The 20,880-nt window shown below is 42.0% G+C and overlaps 1 protein-coding gene across 1 annotated transcript in view; it reads left to right on the top strand.

Annotated features, from left to right (window-relative positions):
- kntc1 (kinetochore associated 1) overlaps positions 1-20,435 on the top strand; it is a gene marked incomplete at its 5' end in the record, with an annotated part of 33,419 nt that extends 12,984 nt beyond the window's left edge. Inside the window, 39 exons of the mRNA XM_083644431.1 lie at positions 728-871; positions 985-1,080; positions 1,489-1,592; positions 1,714-1,816; positions 1,907-2,041; positions 2,616-2,735; positions 2,989-3,061; positions 3,293-3,360; positions 3,464-3,762; positions 4,264-4,436; positions 4,728-4,828; positions 5,010-5,154; positions 5,258-5,314; positions 5,409-5,572; positions 6,299-6,403; positions 6,504-6,632; positions 7,096-7,212; positions 7,394-7,503; positions 7,854-8,091; positions 8,402-8,491; positions 8,586-8,751; positions 9,625-9,683; positions 9,961-10,177; positions 10,272-10,345; positions 10,696-10,906; positions 12,192-12,304; positions 12,943-12,998; positions 13,425-13,503; positions 13,593-13,717; positions 13,827-13,962; positions 14,063-14,158; positions 16,544-16,600; positions 17,068-17,122; positions 17,705-17,768; positions 18,618-18,747; positions 18,838-18,927; positions 19,254-19,408; positions 19,644-19,734; positions 20,311-20,435. Coding sequence (XP_083500557.1) covers positions 728-871; positions 985-1,080; positions 1,489-1,592; positions 1,714-1,816; positions 1,907-2,041; positions 2,616-2,735; positions 2,989-3,061; positions 3,293-3,360; positions 3,464-3,762; positions 4,264-4,436; positions 4,728-4,828; positions 5,010-5,154; positions 5,258-5,314; positions 5,409-5,572; positions 6,299-6,403; positions 6,504-6,632; positions 7,096-7,212; positions 7,394-7,503; positions 7,854-8,091; positions 8,402-8,491; positions 8,586-8,751; positions 9,625-9,683; positions 9,961-10,177; positions 10,272-10,345; positions 10,696-10,906; positions 12,192-12,304; positions 12,943-12,998; positions 13,425-13,503; positions 13,593-13,717; positions 13,827-13,962; positions 14,063-14,158; positions 16,544-16,600; positions 17,068-17,122; positions 17,705-17,768; positions 18,618-18,747; positions 18,838-18,927; positions 19,254-19,408; positions 19,644-19,734; positions 20,311-20,346 — 4,581 coding nt within the window. The 3' untranslated portion in view covers positions 20,347-20,435. The remainder of the gene's footprint in view (positions 1-727; positions 872-984; positions 1,081-1,488; positions 1,593-1,713; positions 1,817-1,906; positions 2,042-2,615; positions 2,736-2,988; positions 3,062-3,292; positions 3,361-3,463; positions 3,763-4,263; positions 4,437-4,727; positions 4,829-5,009; positions 5,155-5,257; positions 5,315-5,408; positions 5,573-6,298; positions 6,404-6,503; positions 6,633-7,095; positions 7,213-7,393; positions 7,504-7,853; positions 8,092-8,401; positions 8,492-8,585; positions 8,752-9,624; positions 9,684-9,960; positions 10,178-10,271; positions 10,346-10,695; positions 10,907-12,191; positions 12,305-12,942; positions 12,999-13,424; positions 13,504-13,592; positions 13,718-13,826; positions 13,963-14,062; positions 14,159-16,543; positions 16,601-17,067; positions 17,123-17,704; positions 17,769-18,617; positions 18,748-18,837; positions 18,928-19,253; positions 19,409-19,643; positions 19,735-20,310) is intronic.
- Positions 20,436-20,880: the final 445 nt, after the last annotated feature.

The following is a 20,880-nucleotide window of genomic DNA, read 5'->3' as shown; positions in this document are numbered from 1 at the left end:
TCCTGTAGTCTTCCTGTGAAATGCCATCATCAGCACCTGAATCACAGAGAAATTGTTATAGCATAACTGACATACCGTTTTTAAGTAGTTATGGAGTTGCTTTATAACACATTGACTGAGGGTTAGGCAGTTGTGGTATGAGGGTTGCCATGCTTGATCTAGGTGGCCTTCACATTGTGTTTGTTTTGTTTTTGTTTGTTTGTTTTTTCGTGGAAAGCTGCAGAAACTAAAATATAAAATAGTAACTAAGTTATTTTTTCCCCTTATATCAGATTGTCTGGTTGTCAAAGTCACTGCATCAAAAGTGCTTTGAATAGCTTCAAACATTCAGAGCCATGAATTATGCACAGAAAAATATTTCTCTTCTAAATGTACTTTGGAAAATCAAATATTTCACTTTTAATTACATCATATTAGGGGTGGAAATCACCAGATGCCCCATTTTGTATAATAAAATATCATGATACAATATATTGCCCACAAAATATCGCGATACTATGCTGTATCAATCCCCCACCACCCCTACATCATATGTTCCACAACAGCAGCTGGCTGAAATTGGTTAAATGTCTATTTGAATATACAACTGTTTTTGCTAGGTTTGTTGTGTGTGTGTGTCTGTGAATATCTGTTGCTCTAGCTTTATTTATGGTGCATTTTCATTGAACCTTGCATTATTTTGCCTATATTAATCATTTGTTTGTTCATCTTGCTGTGAATTTGAAAGGGAAGTGTACGGAGCGTAGCGTTCTTCATGCTGGATCAGGTCCCGGCTCCAGAGCTGGTCTCTGCTACAGTGGAGACCAGAATCCTGCCATATGCCACAGAACACCAGCTTCCTGTTGACGAGCTGCTTCTCCAGTACATCAAGGTACAAATCCACCACAGTCAATCAAACCCACTGGAAACGTAACGTTCCACCTTGTAAATGTGTTGATGATTGGTGCTTCTCCTGTGTCCCTCTCTCAATCGGATCTTTTCTAGGATCTTCTGGAGCGCTGCGGCACTCACACCACAACACTTTTCACAGAGTGGGAAGCTAAAGCAGTGGCTGTACTAGACTGCATGACTGACACTGATGTAAGTTTCTGTAACGCAAAGGCCCCCAGCAGCAGCGTTTCTCTACGCTGGCACACAATTCACAGGCTTATGAAAAGAGTTCAAAGGCACAACTCTGTACAGACATGACAGACGATGTAGCAACAATGTAGCAGACAATTCAACAAAGTGGATAAGATGCTTAATCACAGAACAAAAAGTATTCCTGTTTGAATTGTAAGTTTGTCACTTCTTCAAATGCATTCATGGCTGGTGTGATCCCTTCGTAAGATGGTCTTAATTTAAGGGGAAGGAGATCCTTAGATGATAGGCCAATGCAATTCATTTCTGTGTTTTTATAGGAATTTTATAGAAAATGTCCACTCTTTCTATACTCTGATGATTGTATTGTAAGTTGTACGGTCGATCTCCCATTGTTGTTTTGACTAGTTGAAGGTGGATGCTGTGCTGGACATCATGCAGAAGGCTGTGGTTCCCTGGAGCGACGTGGTGGAGAAGCTGGTTCAGCAGTACCTGGAGATGGAGGGACCAAAGTATGTTTACACCCTCCCCACCCTGAACACGTGTTTCATCCTAGTAAGAATCGGATGCCATTAGCAGTGTTTCGCTTCACGATTGCCTTCTTCCCCGTATCTTCCCCCAAACTATCCCCAGACAAGAGCTTTTAAAGGAGAGCTACCACATGATGGAGATCAGGAAGCTGCTCAGAAGCTACGGGATCCGCAACTACAACCTCTCCAACAGCACTGAAATTATGGTTAGATTTTGACAATTATGTGACATAATGACAACTTGTGTTAGTGATGCCTACAAGATGTCTGAGTCCTATACTGTATATCATCCCTAGATGCTGATCAGATACATCCTGAAGCAAGATCTACCACAGTCTCTAGAGGACTCCCTGACGTTAGCTGAAGCCTACAAACTTCAAACCTCCCAGATAAATTACCTTTATCTCACCCAGCTGATAGGCCAAGGCAAGGTATGTTAATCCACAGGAATATGGAATCATTGAGTGCGTTTACATGCACACAATAAACAGATAACTGAGAATAATCAGTTAACTGGCAATAATCTGATATCCGTGTTTACATGCACTTAGTAAATGGCGGGAACTCACAATGAATAAACCTGATGATTCAGCAGAAACCTAAGTGTGTTAATCGGTTTTCTCATGAACTGATAACGGCCTTTATCTGATAAAGGATTCCGTTTACATGACACGTGAATAATCAGGTAACTAGAAATCTGATAAGCGGTTTATTAGTGTGCATGTAAACGCACTCATTGAATTTGAATCATTTGGTGATTTACATTATTTACTTTTTTTCCCCGTTGTGCACTTATTCTCTTTTTATGCATTTTAATTATCTTCTTAGACACTATCTACACTTCTTATACACCTTTATTTGGTTTTCATATATCTTATCTAATGTCCTACAAACCTCTTGTAAAGCACTTGGAATTGCCTCTGTGTACAAAATATGCAATACAAATAACCTCACCTTGCCAGAACTTAGGACATGTTGATGGAAAGTGTTTTGTGTTGCTGGCAGACTGAGGCATGCATGAGCATCCTGAAGAAGCTTCCCTCTGCAGAGGCGGAGTGTGTGATCGAGCGTCTCACTACCTGGGCTCGGCTGCAGTTGGAGGACAAGGACCACATATCTGATGAGGTGAGGAAATGGGATGTGGTAAGAAATAAGATAATTGGCATTTTAGATACTTAGGTTTCCTCCTTACTATTCCTTTAATTAGAAAAGACATGACACGGAAAATGAAGCAGTTGGGTACATCTGCAGTAATCGGCCAGCTAGCCGAAAAACATCTGTATCTGAACCTAATAAGTGGGAATTCAGCATAACCGACTCCTCATCCAGGCATACTGCACAACTCAAATGTCTCATGGCTGTCTCATGTGTTTAATAGCACAAGAAGCACCAGATGGTCGTAGCCCAGGCGATGGTAGAGGCACTGACATTCCTAAACATAATCCAAAAAGGTAAGTATCTTACCAGGAAATGAAGGTTCTAAAATGCTGTTGGTCCTTCTATTACTATCATTTTCCAGGGATTTAAGAGTTTAGCGTCTCCATAAATAGGACATTTCTCATGCACCAGAACTTAACAAAGCTTAGGAAAGGAAATTATTTCTTGTAACTTTGACATTGTATAAAAGCTGCACTGTATTTGCACAGCTGATTCTAAGTTTTATATTCTGTTATTCTGTGCAGACGATGCTCTTAAAAGTATGGAGTGCGAGAACAGTCTCAACATGTTCAAGGCGATCGCCCACCTACAGGTCAGCTCCAATTGGGGGAATGTTTGTTTTCACTGTCCTTTCATCTATTTTATACTTTGACCTGTTGGGAGTAAACGAAAGCCTCCGTTTTCTATTCCTTCAGGAGGACTTTGACATTTTCTTCACGCCGTCCACCTACGAGGATCCGAAAGTCCGACAGCAGATCCGGGAGAATCACATCACGGCCTACGAGAACACGCGCGGCCGTCGTCCACCCAAGGGGAAAGTCACAGACACTCCCATGGTGGCCACTCGCGACGGCAAGACCAAGACCATCTCCACTGAGGCGGGCCTACGCCGCCTGGGGAGGCAGCTGCAGCGCACCGAGCAGGAGCTTTGGTCTGACCTGGCCCTGCGCGCTCTGGGTGTGGGCAAGGTGGACAAGGCCCTGAAGATCCTCAGGTGAGCATGTGTGGAGGCTGTGGTGTTTGGGGGGAGTCGAGGGACTGTTGATTTTTTGTTGATTGTTTTTATCCAAACAAACCACAGATAAGTTCAGAACATCTCAAAAGATTGGCTAGTATGATATTGCCTTTTGTGTAGATAAATTAGTGTGAGAGAGCATATTCAGCTAGAAAGTATATTATCGCAAATTGATCAATTTGACAGTTGCTGTCATTGTCAATGGTAAATTACACAGATTTTTGGCAAATGCAGAGCTGAAAATTATACCTAAACCCAAGGGTTAAACAGGTTTTTATGAGCCAAAGCATTGCCCAAGCTATTGATGAGCTGTAGGTAACTGTATATGCATAGTAACTGTATTTTTCAACAATATTTTAAATCCTCATTTGATCTAATCTGAGCCTATTCTGTCCAGTCAGGTGTAAATGTCAAGCTCAAATGTGGACAACAGCCTCTTATTTTCTCTTCGTCCCCTCTTGTCCTCCCACATCTGCACAGTGAGCTGTATGAACACCACTGTAACCCCAGCACAGGGAAGGTGCTGTTCACTGCTGTCCAGACGTTGTGCCAGATGCTGGAGGCAGACGTGCACATGGTACTTCCTGATGACATGGACTTGCCAGCTGTCATCCACAGCCTGGCCTGCCAGGCCGTCACTCTGTGCCACTCAGGTAAATCACACATGTAAACATCAACGTGTTGCGTTGTGTTGTGTTGTGTTGTGTAACACAGCAGTACCCCAGTATCTGAATGAGGGGTGGAAATCGACAATAACTCATTGACGTCTAGATTTCATCTCGATCTTGAAGGATCACTAGCCTAGCTGGTTTTCAAGTGAAGTTTAACTTTATTATTCCTTAGTGCTTTTCCCTATTATTTGGGCATAGCCTGGCTAGTCCATTACTCCAAAATACATTGCAGGATGAACAATCCCTGAAATGAGTATTTGAAACTGGTTACAGACCTGCTGCTGGACTGTTTGGAGCTGTGCAAAAGCACACGGATAGCCATGGATGTTTATCATCAATGTCAGTTATCGGACAGCTATGGCTTCATAGCCAAGGTCAGTAACTTGTATTTTACCTTTGTATGTCACTTTATTGCCCATGCAAACATAATGGCACGGCCTGTGTGTAATCTAATGCAGCGGTTCCCAACCACCGGGCCCCGGACCGGTGCCGGTCTACAAAGCTTTTTCTGCCAAACAACTGTTTAATTGTTTTTAAATTGTGTAACGTTGACAGGATTTTACGTCGGCGGCAGAACAAGATCCATATGCTCAATGGAGTTTCCAGGATACTTTTAATGAAGATTGCATTGTTCTGGATCCAGTGTCTGTGCTGCCAGTCCAATATGAGATTAGCAACAGTTTGCTACCTATACCCCGGGGTAATCAAAATCCTACAAATTACACCATCAACATGCATTTAGGATTGTACTACACCACTTAGCTGTGTGTAGCTAACTGGTTTCCCTGTTCCCTATTTCGCAGATGCCAAGCTATACCCATTGGACTGCTCCTGCCTGTCACACTGCTCTTTTGAAGATGGTATGGTACTTAAGTTGATATTTCCCATTTTGTTCTTATAAGTTGTGATTTTGAAACTGAATGCTGTCTCACACCTGGGCTGGCCCACATGCAGGTTCAAACTACCTGAAGCCCCTCCTGGGTCCGTTGAGCAACATGTTGCAGATGCTGCAGGAGTGCAGTCAGTTGGAGCTGGCCCTCAGAGTGCTGGTCAACTCGTATGGCAGCTGCCTGCAGCATGTCACGTCCAACATTATGGACATCAACCTCAGCACACAGGTACAGTACAGTACGGCTGCTACACATCCAGTGCTGCGATCTCATTGTCATGACATATGGGCTATGGTTTTAGAGACCAAACAAGGTATTTTTTTATGTTAAAGCAGCTACGAGCAACTTTTTCGATTGTTATTAAACAGTATAAATTTAATATCAATGCATCACATCTTACCTCTAATAGTCGACGAGACCAACGCAGAGTAGTCTCGCTTGAACCCCGAGTGAATCGGCCAGTGTTAGTCTGTCTGTAGCCAGGGCAGATCAGGAAGTGAAATGAAACGGTTTGCAGCAGCCACTTCGGCCATAACCACAAAATAACTTCCAAAAAACCTGTTAGAATATAACGAGAGATGTTCCCGAGAGTATGCGTGGCGTTCACAATGTTTATGCTGTTGCTAGGCAGCGCGAACGGGGTAGGCAGGCAGCTGCGTTTCACTTTCGGGTTTCACTTCCGCGTTTCACTTCCGGGTTACCCGGTCCGGTCTCTCTAGAGAGCCCCCTGTTGACGCGAGTTTAGACAGACATAGACTTAATAATCACCTAAGGGAGCAATCTCAGATACACACGGCTTTGGTCTCAGCTACTATTATAGGTAAGATGTGATGCATCAATATTGTAATTATACTGTTTAATAACAATCGAAAAAGTTGCTCGTAGCTGCTTTAAACAATTGCTACTAAAATATTTTTTGCTAACTCTTAACTCTTAACTTAACCCTTCTTTCAGCTTTATGATAAAAAAACCCTCATGCAGTACAACAAATGCTTGAGTGAGTTCCGAGAAACAACTATATCCTCTCTCCATACTGTTGCTGTGGCCCTCTTGAACAAGGTTAGTCTGCTTGCGATCACATCAAAGGGTAATTAGTAGCATTGCTTAAGGTTTAAAATAGTTTTAAAATAACTGTATCCCTATTTTCTACGGACTAAAGGTGTTCAACTGGAGAGTGGTGGATTGTGATTTGGCAATTGGTCTCTGCACACTCCTCACCAAGGAGGAAGTCTTCAAAATACTGTGGAAGGTTATCGACGGCACCTGGCAAAACTATAACAAAATCTTGGTAGGAAATATCACCATTCTTCATTTACTTTGTTCAATTTCTGTATTATTTATAACATTATAAGATGATTATTGTAAAATTTGCAAAATAAAAACAATCAGTCGAAAGTCTTATATACTGACAGTGGAAACCCTGCAAGCGATAATTCTGGGTTTCAAGCTCTTGCGAGAGATAATTTACAATAATTGCAGATTTCAAAGTGACATTGACATCCGTCCATAGGAATTAAAAATGCATGTTTTCATCAGCATCACCTGATTAGCTGAGCACTCAAGGGACCCCTGTTTTTGTTTTTTGTTTTTTGTAGCCTTGTATACCAAAATGTAGTGATAGTGGAATCACTTGGAATGATGAGATCGCCCATTACCAAATGTCAAGCTGTTTATTGAGTACAGATACTCTCCATTCTTGTTTTACCTTATCTTTAAAGATTCTAATCTGCCACTTTCTCTCGATATTTCAGGCTGTGGCCGAGGTCGGCGGCCATCTCTGCTGCTTGTACAATGAGCAAGAGGAACACGAGAAGTTTCAGTCCGTCGTTACTGATGCAAAGTGGGGCATCAAACTCGGAAAATTAGGGGTTTGTAGATGAAAGCCGCTGCTAATTCTACACTTATATCAGATGGCCAGTGACTTCTTGGTTTGAAGAAATATGTTAACGACACAGAGTGAATGTCATTGCACTCTGTATTTCATAAGCTGCTATCTCTCTCTCTCTCTCCCATGACTCAGCATTTATCTTCTCCCGCTCTGCCTTTTAGATCTCCATCCAGTCCGTGTTTCGTCAGCGGGCAGAGTTGAAGAGTAATCTGATCCCTGTGCTGGTGAAGAACAGGAGCATCACTCCTGACATGATCCTCCAGTACTGCAGGTCAGCTGAACTAAACCACTGCCTAACCACTGGATCCAGTGTCAGTGTCATTTCCAGCGATATCGATATTCAAGAACCAAAAAAAGGGGAGATCCGCACTCTCAAAAATATATTTTGAATGATTTATTTACATGTTTAATCCACTGCACCTGAGAAGCTTTATCTTATGTCCATTTTCCCACCCTGCATATGGACTTTCAAAGTCATCTATATTATCAATATGAAAATACAACGTTATGTTGGACAATCGTGACGTGCTCCAGACAATGCTCGCACTACTTTTGTGGTGAGATGCAGCATTCGTTCACCGCTTGACCGCGTTGACAGATGCTCTGTGCTTCCATCGGCAGCACCTTTGGTCTAGACCGAGACGGTGTGATCAACCAGTACATCACCACCCTGCTGCTGCTGCAGGCGGACGACGACGACAACGAGGACGGCGCCGGGGAAGCGGGTGATCCCGGGGTGGGCCAGGAAGAGGGGCAGCCTCTGGGCCATGAAGATGCTCTGGACCGAGTGCTGCAGATCATCCCCATGTTAAAAAGCACCAGCAACCTCACCGACAGCCTCAGCGCCGCCATACTCAAGGTCTGGACATCCCATCATGTATCATTACATCGTGAAGCTAACGGCAAATGTTGAATTGTGTGGAAGCAGGGGTATCCGCGGGGTCTTGAAAAGTATTGGAAGTTGATCAATCAATTAAGGGAAAATTAAGACCCTTAAAAAGTATTAATTGCAATTTGGTGAGGTATTACATTGTGTATCATAGCTGATTGTGTTAAATGCCATATTGTCTCATATCGATCGCAGACCCCTGAATTGAATCTAAATCTTATCGTGGCAGACTTTGTGATATCAGCAAATATCGTATCATATCGTACCCTTCCCCATGCAGCTCAGCCCCTACAACTACGAGAGGATCGAAGTTGTTCTAAAAATCATACAGGCCGCTGATGAGAACGTCACCACCTTCCTACCTAGTCAGGTAATAGATTTTCTGTAACATTTGTGTGTTTAGCATTTAATCATCTTTTGTCTTCCGAATATGTTCTGACGATAAGCAGTCTACCCATCCACAGGCAATGGGTCTTCTTCAGCACCTGAAGTCCTACCGGCGAATCTCTCCTCCCTCAGACGTAGAGAACACGTATCATCTGGACAACGGCCTGCAGCCCACCCTGTTGTCCAAAAGCAGGCTGCCCTTCCACCTGCTTATACAGACCAACCACTACTGGAAGATTATTTGTGAGTCAGCCAGTTGCTTATTTTCATTTTTAAATCACTAGGCATCTTGCGCGCTATGCGTGTTCCTAGGCTCGCCTGCTGCGCGGGCTCGCTAGCTCGGCCCTGCAGCCTGACCACTGTGCGGGCTCAACCGCTCTTATGACATCACAATTGCTCTTATGGCATCACTGATGATGTCACAATGCCTATGACATCATCAGTGATGTCACAATGCACAATTGCTCAAGTGACATCACTGATGACATCACTTCCAGTTGAGTGACACCACTCAAACAAAGAGAGATTGCCCATTAATGCCCAATGCCCCTTAGATTGCTGACTAAATGCACTTAATAGGATCATTGCTCCTATTTTGGCTTCTCTATACTAGTTGTCTGTTAGTATGCCAGTTGCATAAAGAATCTAAGATAGACTAGGAAATCTCAGTCGCTCCACTACTTCTTGCTTGTTGTCGATCTCTAATGGTTTGTTTCTGTCTCTAAAGACTTAATTCTTATAGCTCTTTCCCAAAAACAAAGGTTTGCCATTGTGTATGAAATAGCTACAGTTTCCTCTCTTGACAGTTAGGTACAGTCCATCCATGGTTGACTCATTGCCAGAGCAACACATTTCTTAACTCAAGCTTAGCCAGGAGGGAGGATGGCTAGCTCCATCTTACCTCAAAATGAGCCAGTCTAAATATTTGTGCAACAGACAGTTGAACCTGAGAATCTAAGACTAGGTTAGGCTTAGACTAGTCTTTAAACTAGTTAATGTAACTGGATTTAACTCTGGGTCTGTCTGACCCCCAGCTTCATACTGCTCTGTCATTAGCATTAATTAATTAATGAGCTGTGTCATAATGAGGAAACTGAAATATTTTCCTTTGTTTAGCTCCTGAACTCAGTGAGGAGACCTTCCCTACACTTCTTCTGATTAGCAAGCTGATGAAGGTACAGCACACTTATCTGCACAGTAGCCACACTAGTTCTCATTAGGGCTGCCACTAACGATTATTTTCATAATCGATTAATCTGATTAATTTTCTGTTGATCGATTAATCGTGGCAGCTCGACTAGTTCTCATTATAAAAATTCTCAGTGTTGTAACAGTAATTAACCTTGATTGATGTCTCAAAACAATGCTGTGTTAGGTCCTTGAATTTGGGATGTGTGGGAACCCTGGTTATCAAGTTTATTCAGGGTATTCAAACTTCCTGTCTCCTTCCAGGTGAAGCTCGACAAATTATACATGGCAGCTGCGAACCACGTGTTCGAGAAGAGTATGAAGCCTCTGCTGTTTGAGCAGAGCAAGAAGGGTCAGAGGCATTTGTCCAATAAGGAGACCTTCAAGGTGGCAAGGACAATGATGGAGTACATCCGCTGCATCCAGAGCCCAGAGTGGGCAGCTGCCACTGCACACAAGATCGCTCAGGAGCTGCCCGCAGGTCCGACCCGTAGATTTACATCACACATCGCTATCGTTTTGCTTGGTCTTTTTGTATGACCCCCCCCCCCCCCCTTATGTACCGTTATCTATAGGCTTTGAGAAGACCCAGTCGCTGAGGTTCTGTTTAGCTCTTGGAGAGACATGGCTGAAGGACCCAAATCTTGAGGTCAGTAGTCACATTTGTCGGATCTAGGCATGGCACGATATATCGAAATTCAGTATATCAATACAAAATTTGACGATATGTATCGCAAATGAAATACTAGACTTGCTCATCACAAGGTCTTCCATCCAAATGATATTATTTGCACTTTGTAATGGCTTTGTAATTTACATTCTAGCAAGCCAATACCATTGCTAGGAAGACCTTTGGCTCAGAAATCAAGATAATTGGGCACATACAGTAACTTTTATTTGAAATCATAGCATGAGAATGAGCATCAAACTGAACATCTCTTGCATCGGTCTTTGTTCGTTTTTCATTCACTGAATCCCCACCGCTGTAATCCTGAGCAGGAGACTGCACGGTCCAGAGGGGAGACCTTCCTATCCAAGCTGAAGCTGCAGCTCCAGCGCTCGGCCACTGAGCACACCTTGGTGGCGAGCCAGCTGAACAGCCCTGAGAATCTGAAGCTGACTGGGCAGCCCGCCAGGCTCATCGTGGCCCTGTATGAACACAGCAGTGTGGAACAGCGCTACAGGGACTCCGGAGGTCAAGTCTATCCCGGTGAGTACAAGACCACTGTGACACTGTGTGGCTTTACATTCTGCCCCAGACACTGTCCAGTAAATTCGCTTTTTCACTCTAAAGGTCCTTACACACCGAGCACGTTTTTTTCGTGCGATTAATTCGCACGTCAATAATATTTTCCGAACCTATATCAGTCAATGCAACCGTGCATACCGACGGCGAAGTTTCGCGGAGCGTTATTGCGGTGTTTATTTTTTCGAACCACGTTCGATTTTTCAGAAATTCGCTTCCAACGTGTACACATCTGTGGCTGTGATTGACAGGTGGGTCAAAACTCGCATCGCAATTTCGTGCCGTATATTCGCATCGCTCTTGATGTGTAAGGACCTTTAGACCTACTTTATTTCTTATGAGCTCCCAGGTCAAGATGAGTAGGCTTGATATTAGGGATGGGGCCGGGCCGATCCAATATCGGTAGTGGGTGCCGATATTGGCACTAATTCACGGATCGGAATCGGAGGAAAAAAAAAAGAAATTGCAATTCCAGCGCGGGCCGCACAGGGGGCACTGGCCGTAATTTGCCCATGTATAATAGTATCCTTCTTTGCCTTGTATATTTTCTTGTCTGCTTTTTGCAAGGTATATATATTTTTTAAATCTTTAATTGGCCAAATCTTTACCTATACTGTATATTCAAGAAAAATATTGGTATCGGCATAATATCGGTATCGGCAAATATCCAAATTCAGGTATCGGAATCGGATCGGAAGTGAAAAAATGTGGATCGGTGCATCCCTACTTGATATGCCTCATAAGATTACAGGATAAAAGCACTCTCTGTACTTTGTAGCCATTTTGAAAAGCATGTTCTGTAGACCAGCCAGTCCCAAAACGTAAGAATTCCCTGGCCCAATCTGAAAATCTTCCGCGGCACACCCAACCCTTACAAAATGGCAACACGTAGTTGAAATGCCATGGCTTTGTTTTATTAGTTCTGATTACTTTCTTTAATGCAAATGTTTAATTGTAAATATTTTATGGTAATCTCAAAGGTAATTATAAAATTGAAAATTAAAAAACTTTTATTTATTTGTTGACCTCTTGTTTGTTGGCCCACCACACATTCAGCCGTAGTCGGGCCTTTCTCGCTACGCTAAAAGCGAAGTGTGGAGAGATAAGTCTGATTGATATGCTTAATGGGACTGTTGGATAAAAGTACTGAACCATGGTGAGCTTAACTGAGCTACAGTAAATGCTAGATGGAAGCAAGTCTCTGACGCTGTTTATTGTGTTTTTACTTTGATCATTTGTCTCTGAGCAGACATACATGCTGTATGTAAAGAAATAGCCACCATCAACAGTGTGGATCTTCTGAAAATCCGTAACATGCTTTTGGAGAAGTGGATCTGCAAAACCGGCCCTGCTGTAGACAAGGTTTGTCAATTTATGTCACACTTATTTTGATGAACTAGCCAGAGTGGCTGTTGTATAAAATGTAAGTTCCATTGATTGGCATTTAATAATCAATAAGCTATAATTGCATGCACATTATTAATTGGTACAAGTTATAGTTATGTCATAAGGACAGACTCATATAGACAGACATGGCGCCATCTTATGTTGGCCTCGACCTAGTATCAAGATGAGAACCAGTCATGTTACCTCATATCACAATAGGCATCAGCACTCAGCATTAGTCAAGTGTAATCCAAGTGTGACGTCCGTTATGACGTGTGTCTCCTGACTCATCTCCCCATCCTCAATAGCCAATCAGCCCCTGTCAATATGACGTCGGTAATGACGTCACTGCTTGAGGCTATGACGTGGCGGTACATATAGCCATGGTCAGTGTGTCATCATCCTCTTTCCATGATCCTTCACCTCATGGTCGCTGTACCTGGGCTGATCGTATCCCATCCTCTGAAGCTGCGTTTCGGGATGATGAATTCCATTCCACAACAGTGGCCATTCATCTCCCTTCTCCGTCTTCTCATGTTGTGTGGTTAAATACAATCCACAAGATTTGAGTCCATGTGGGGTCATATCGAATGTATTTGCTTTGTCTTATAAAGGACATCAACTATCAGGATTGTGTTAGCAACATTGAGGAGGACCCACACCTAATGAGGTAGAGGCATTTTCTGATGTCATTCTCTTTTGCATTTTACATATAAATACCCTCTCAATGATGTGTTCATGAAAGAAAGAAAATATCAGCAAGAAAACTACTGCGCTCTGTTCCATCCTCCTTAAATCTGTGCTTAGAATTGGTGTGTCCCTTATTGTGAGAAGTTCTATTAAATTGTCATTTGGCCATGGACTGTCTTCTTTTGGTAGAACGTTGTAGTAATATTTTAGTATACAAGGCATCTCGCGCGCTTGAGAGAAAAAACAATTGCTTATGAATTAAATTGGCCTCAAAGGGGCTTACTGTACATTAACTTAATAGTCACAGTAATATTTGACATCCAAAAGGACTGGGCGGAGAGCTGTAACTCTAAAAGTGTTGCTGGTGCTCACTGTGCTGTCTGCATCACATGTGATGCTCCTTCAGGGTCGTGTACCTCCTGCAGAGTTGCCCCAAGGATGATGCTGCCCGCCTGCTGAGCCCGATCCTCTCTGATGAAACCTGGGTGAGTAACAAAACGGGCCAAGTCAAATGTGGACAAAGTGGCCAGAAGTAGTGGAGTGGTGTATAGTTACGGTTGAATTCCCCCTGCAGCCCCTCAGCCGTTCTGGGCCACGTCTGACCTTCTGCCACCGGAGTCGAGCCCTGCTCTGCCTCATCCGCCTTGCTGATGCTGCCACGCTGGAGGCCCAGATAAAGATTCCCAAGAGTAAAATCAAGTAAGAGATCCCCCGTTCAGCCAGAATATCTATTTATCCATACCGTACCTAAAATAAATGGCAGCATTGTGAATGATACATTGCCTCCGTATTTGATATCCCTGTGCAGGTATTACCTGAAATGCTACATCTACATCTCTCGGCTGGAGGCTTTGAACATCCCCTACACGGTGGAGTCTTTCCTCAATAGTCCCAAAGAGGGCATGGTGAAGGGACTGTGGAAGAACCACAACCAAGAGCCACAGGTACTACGTCACTGAAAACATATTTGCACACGTTAAAGCAATATTCCACTTAGTTTTAACATGCGGGTTATTTGGCACTTGACCTTTTTTCCCCCTACAGGCTGTGCTCTTAGTGGCAGACCTTTGCCTGGAGTACCAGGTGTATGATCCTCAACTGTGGAACGGATTGCTTCAGAAGCTGCTGAGCCTCAACCTGGTGAGGAGAGATAAACCAGGACTCAGTTTTAATCGATTCTAACAATAGGCTAGTTGAGTGGGGCGACGTAGTTCTATTTATGCCTACGAGGGTGTATGCGCGTGGACTTCCGGTCCCGACTCATTCCCCCGGAGAAAGAGAAGAGAACTTATTTCGCTGTAGGGATATGTACCGAAACCTGGTTAAACAGGGCCCGGGGCTAAATTATTAAATATTTTAAAAATGTTATTCGTACACATAATTCAATTCAATTCATTATTCATAATAAAATGAGCATTATTTTGTGGTAAATTGACCCACTCTTCCTCTTTCTGGCCTTATGAACAACACCTTTTTCATAAGGCTTTTATTTTGTTAATTTGTGTTTATTTGGTTGCATTTTTGATATACACTCAAGATATTACACAGATTTATTTTCTTGAAAACTAGGATAAAGAAAATCTGTGCACCTCACCAAGTCACCTATCCATCCAATACTCCCCACTTTAATCTCTCAGGTCTATCCAAATACAAGTAATATCTGAATAAATTGTCGTCTTAATACAGAAGCAGAGAAAATAATGGGTAAAAATGACTACACTATGAACAAGCATGGGTGCCTGGTTATGTCAGGATTCAGGAATATTATTTATTTTATTGACATTTTAGATTTGTTTCCAGTGAGATATTACTGAGTTTATATAATGACTTTGTTGTTGTAAACATTACTGTTGCTGCTCTAGAGACATTTAGTTATATTTAATATATAAATAAATTATAATACTGTTGTGAATGTATTCTTTTTTTATATATATATAATATTTTTTAAAGCAATTTAGTCATGAAAAATAACTATCGATAAAGAACCGAATTATTAATTAGAAACTCAATTGCCAGATGATATTAGGTCTACACTTTGATATATTTCACATGTGGGATGCAAACAAACTTCACCACACAGCATGGTCTAGTCCCAACCACCCATGTATGCCTGTTGACATTTGATAGATTCTGCTAGATTACGAAGTGCAGTTAACAGAGATGGTGTTGTGATTTTAGACCTCCACCTCTGAAACTGCAGATCAGATCTCAACGGAAATCTTATCTAAGTCTTAGTTTTCCAACAGTCTCACTAAAAACAAGCAAATGGTAAACATCTTGTCTCCTCACAGTGATGTAGATCCACCCTTAGGTCAGTCCCATTCATTAATGCTTCCCCCTAGCAGCAAACTACTTACAATGCAAAGTGTTACTCTAGTAGTCCATCAAAAGGTCTTAGCTGTCATTGATTGTGTTGCACAGTTGATTTCTGTACTGTTGACAAAATGTGATTATTATAAGTCACTTTGGATAAAAGTGTCTGCTAAATGACGTAATGTAAAGATAATGTATAGCCCCCCGTCCCCCCCCCCCCCCCCTCTTGATGGGGGACTATGATAAAGTATTTGAGGCAGTCACGCAAATCCAAAAAACGTAAAGCAGCTGCAGGAACCAAAAAACAGTACAGTATGAAAGAAGGGAAGGTCTGCACACTGAAGCTCCAATTTACCTTTTTATTCAGCCATCCAACACATGTGACGTTTCAAGTTACTGCTCTTCCTCAGACATAAAAAAAATATACAGAGACGCCATGTTTAAATACACCCGTGACCCGGTCACGTGATAGTCACATGACTACAGAATAGATACATAAAATTTACATAAAAAGCCACAGATGCACAACACCAGACACACAGTAGACACACATGTTTACATAACCATCAAGTATAAATACAAGGTAAAAAAAAAATACATATAGCTCAGAGCCTTAAAGTACATAAGGGAAAAACAAGATCAGGCCAAAAGGCAGTCATACCTTGAAAATGGTTGGGTCTAGAGAGGCGCTTCTATATTTTAAGGATGGATGACCCTAAGAAATATATCAAGGAGTCAAATCTACTACACTCTCACTACAAGGAGCAAGCAACAATAAGGTGAGCGGGACAGGAGCAATGGGAAGGACCAACAATAAACAGCAGCAGCAGTACAACAGGGGCAGAATTTCACATTTATAAATCCATAGAGCAGTAAAACTCAATAGGATTGAATACAAGCTAGTAAATTAGAGGAAGGTTGTATGCTGAAATTCTCATTCAGACCTCTAGGGGTGAGGGTATATCCAGTGTGTAGATCCAGAATAGTTCTCTCCTAGAGTCAAGGTCGCCTCCCCTCCGGAGGCAATGGACATTCTCAATACCAATGTATCTGAGAGGGGAAACGTTAGGACGAGCCTTAGTAGTGGACAGCTACAGGGCTGGATGGATCATGATTACGAATGGCAGACCTATGCTCAGTGATACGGGACTATGATAAAGGAAATGTTTTTTGGAATTAAATTTAATGTGCGTTTGTTTCCCCCATCCTCAGATAAACGATCTCCAGAAGGTGCTAGAGGCGATAGACGCTGTGCCCTCTCTGTGGCAGGTACGGTTTTGTTTTATCACATCTATTTAAAGAAGGCGTATATAATATGCGTTTCATCTTTGTTGATTCAGCATTGATACCTCACTACAGCAAGGAAATGATCACCACTGCCAGAGAAAATGTGACCTTTAAATAATTGCATAATTTAGCTAAATCAACAAGCGCAAACCTTTTAAGCTCACGGCGCCACTCCCCCTACACTCCCTTTTCCCTGGCCTTCCCACAACTTCAATCCCGACTCTCTACCACCTTCCTATCCCTATGGCCCCTTTTCCCTCACTCCCCCCCCCCCCCCCCCTTCCCAACACCACCTGTCCTGACTTTTCCATGACCGTGGGAAAAATGTGTAGTCCCAATGGATATAATTATTGTCTTTATTATGACAAAATCTCACAAGAAAAACTATTAGAAATCCAATCTGCACCAGAACCAGTGCTCAGACAAAAATAAGGATGTTTTCTCTCCAGATCCCCAGTTTCGCCAAGACCTGGAAGATGATGATACAGGCTCCTTTTGTCTCAGGTACGACATTATAATCATCAAATTCACTTCTGTCACATTGGTCTGTTTTTGATGAGCGTCTTTGCGCTGGCTAATGTTTATTGTACCATATTCTAGGAAAATAATAGATTCTGATTGGCTGGAACGGTGTTGATTTACCGTCATTTTATGCACAGTATAAACAGACAGCTTTGATGTAACTATTTCATTAGCATTCAAATTCACTGCACCAACTTGAATAAATGTGTTTTCTGTTTGTCAAAATGACAATTAGACACTGCTTTAGCAATACAGGCGTATGAAAACAGTAGCTCCAAAAATGGCATTCTTTTATATGCTTCTGAGATTTCACTGTAGTTAAGTATCGTCCTGTCCTCAGACTGGCATGCAGCATTTAAACAAGGAGGGAAGAAAAAGTCTGCTGACATGTCACTTTCTTTGGGCCTTGCATACAAGCACATTAAATCACACAGGATATTAAACTTGAGCTAGCAACAAAAAACTTGCGTCTAGTAAATCACTGGCGCCTGCTGTTTTTGACACATCATGTGTGCACTGTGCCTCTTGTATTTTCCTGACTGTTATCTGCTTGCTTGGTCACAGCATCTCTTCCTCTGAGTCCCGATCAACAGGCAACACTCTATAGGACTTTTGTTCTCCTCCTGAAGTAAGCTCTGTTTTATGCTTAAAATGTCTCATTCTCTACTACAGAAAATTGTAAAAAGTTTGCACACTGCAGTTAGGTTTTTTAGTGCAACACCGTGGGTGGCGGTAACGTTTCGGGCAGTTTGACAAGGGAGAAACGCCATCTTAAATACCGTACCCACCTGACTCAGTCACATGACCTGGTCAGGTGGGACACCTCAATCAAGTGAACATCAAAAAATATATAAAGTTAAAAAATATACAAATGAATCTAAACATAGAGGGCCCCATAAATGTGTATGGTACAGACAGAGAAGAAAAAAAAAGAAAAGCAGTTAGGATAAAAGTCATGTTGAAATTGATCCTGTACATGAACACACACATTTGACACAAGTGGGCCAGTGTGCACTGGCCTACACTAGACTGCCAGACATAGCAGGTGTGTGGTGAGAGAGGGGGAGAGAAAGAGATACGCATATATAACATCTACTGTGTTAATTGGCATGGCCAAATAAACCATACATATGCTCAAAAGTTCTGTTGCTGTGTGGTATTTAATAAACATTTAAACTGTCTGAAGAAGGGCAGGGTGCTGCCCGAAACGTTACCACCCACGGTGTTGCAATAAAAAACCTAACTGGAGCCCTTTGCAGTGTGCGAACTTTTTACAATTTTCTTTGCATTTATCACTAAGTTCTGCACCTGCCCTACTAGGCTGGGATGTGCGTGTCTCCCTTCTACCTTTTTCATTCTCTGCTACATCCTTGTTCTGTGTCCTCGACCATTGCAGACTGGTATGTTTCTTGTGTCGTGTGAAATATTGCCTTTATGTTTGTTCCAACCCTCCAACTCTTGTCTTTTGTTACCGAAGGTGCCCTTTCCTCTTGAATCTGGAGCTGGTCGGCATCGCCAAAAGCTTTGCACAGTTTAGTCTGCCAGCCTTTGCATTGGGAACTCTCCTCCTCATCACCAGTGCCGATAGCAAAGCGCAACAGATCCAGGTGAAGATATTCTGCATGTAAGGATGTAATGGTTTGGAAAGTCGTCTATTTAAAATCAAAGGTTTTGACTGATCTTTTTTCTGTTTGCAGGCTTTCTTCTCCAGCTGTAACCCAGTCACCATCCTTGAACAGGTGGAAGAACTTATGAACACAGGGGAGTTGGCTGGAATCCCCTCACAGGTTCGATGCCAGCACTCTTCTTTAAGATTTTTCTCTCACGTCAATTTAAAAATCAACGTTGTATTGATTATTGATATATCACATCACATAATATTTACATACATCCTGTATGTAAATACAAGATCAACATCCTGTATGTAAATATTTGTTACCTATTTAACAAATAATAAATAAGGCCAGCAGAAAGATTCTTGCAAACATGGATGGTTTTAATCACACACAAAAACTTGTGATTATTGTGATATTGATTTCAACCATATCACTATTCCCTACTTGTATGTGTATTTATGTATGTATATATTTTTTATACTTTTATATTTCCTCAGATTAGGGAGACGGTATGCATTTTCATCAGTGAAAATGGGCAGCACCAGAAATTGCTGAAGACCAAACATTTCAAGCATCTTAAGCAGTTCATAGTATCGAGTGGCCAGCCCAAGCAGGTGACAGACTTGGTGGATTACCTGATGAGCCACAACTGGTACGTTTTCTAAAAAATGACATCGATCACAGCAAACAATATTATATTATTAATTCAGTGTATAGAATGGGAGTGGCTAAATGTTGACGGCCAACTAGTGTCTCAGGAATTGTGCACAGTTCTTTGACAGGTAGGGAATTAAACTAGGAAACAGCCATCAATATGCACTTACCCCATTCATTGTATGAGCTTTTCAAGAGTCCTTTGTGTCTATCTGTTTTAACCTGCTGTTCAGTGAGGACGAGGCCGACTCCCTCGCTCGTGAGTACATGAAACGCAGAGGGAAAACCCTGTCAGTTGGCTCAGCTTCAGCTCAATCCCTGAAGGTAACTAAAGCCAATATTCTGGGAGAAAACTCACCTGCCATTTTAAAGCTAATACAAACTGTAATGGTACAACTACATAGTATGCAGAATGAGTATAATATGGAGACTTAAAGGCCCCGTCCAGTCAGTTTTTCTACCTGTGTAACGTTGTGCCAAAGAACTTATATTGATAGGAACCGAAGGCTAATAGCTTAGCTTGTTCCACTGCAGCATAATGACTGCAGCGCTGTTGTTTAAAAAAAGGGCAGAACTGCTTCGCCTCTCACCTTCATTAAACTCTTTGTCTGCACCCACACTGGAAATACCGGAACAGTATATGCCGGTTATTTGTACAAAAAACAAAACTGCCGCCGAACAGTGTGGCTAATCAACAGACCAGCCCAGACTCACCAACACATGAAATATCTTAAAAATGACAAAATACACTGGAGGGGGGCTTTAACATTGCGTTTGATATGTACTTGTTCTTCTCAGGTAAATAAAACGTCATTAGTTAATATTCATTTTCTTTGGTTACCGATCTGTGATAGAAAAATGACAGATTTGTAATTCCACTTTCATTTGTTTGTTTTGCAGGAGTTGCTCAAAGTAGAAAACGGGGTTTCGGGATGAACTGAAACTGTTCCAGCAGCTGTGTTATGTTATGTTATGTTATGTTATGTTATACTAGGTCTGTCTTGGGCTAGAGACGCACTTTGCACTTAACCTTAATCTTATTGTACCTGTAAAGCGCAAATAAATCCTTTTCAATATTATTATTTCAATATTATTTTGTGTTGAGACATTCTTAAGAAAACCTCTTTCTTAATAAGAAACAACGGCGTAGAAAGAGAGATAGAAATTCTTGAGAAAGAAAGAGGCATCAAAAGAGAAATTCTTGAGAAGTCTTGTGGCTTTTAGATTCAAGATTCAAGATTTTTATTGTCACTCCATGGTACAAGTATCACGTGTGAAATTCTTGTGCTGTGGACTCCGTTTACAACATAGTGCAAATAGTACAAATATAACAGGGCATATGGGTGCAAAAACAACAAGAGACACAACAAGCATAAGGCAGTATAGTGATAAGACAAGTCAGAGACAGTGGCATATTCACTGCATATAGGTGCAGTCTCTTTTTAATCTCTGGTTAAACCTGTGGCTGCT

The sequence above is a fragment of the Poromitra crassiceps genome (assembly GCF_964638095.1).
Source record: "Poromitra crassiceps genome assembly, chromosome: 10".
Taxonomy (NCBI): domain Eukaryota; kingdom Metazoa; phylum Chordata; class Actinopteri; order Beryciformes; family Melamphaidae; genus Poromitra; species Poromitra crassiceps.
Note: the sequence above shows the minus strand (reverse complement) of the source record. Positions and strands in the feature narration are given on the sequence as shown.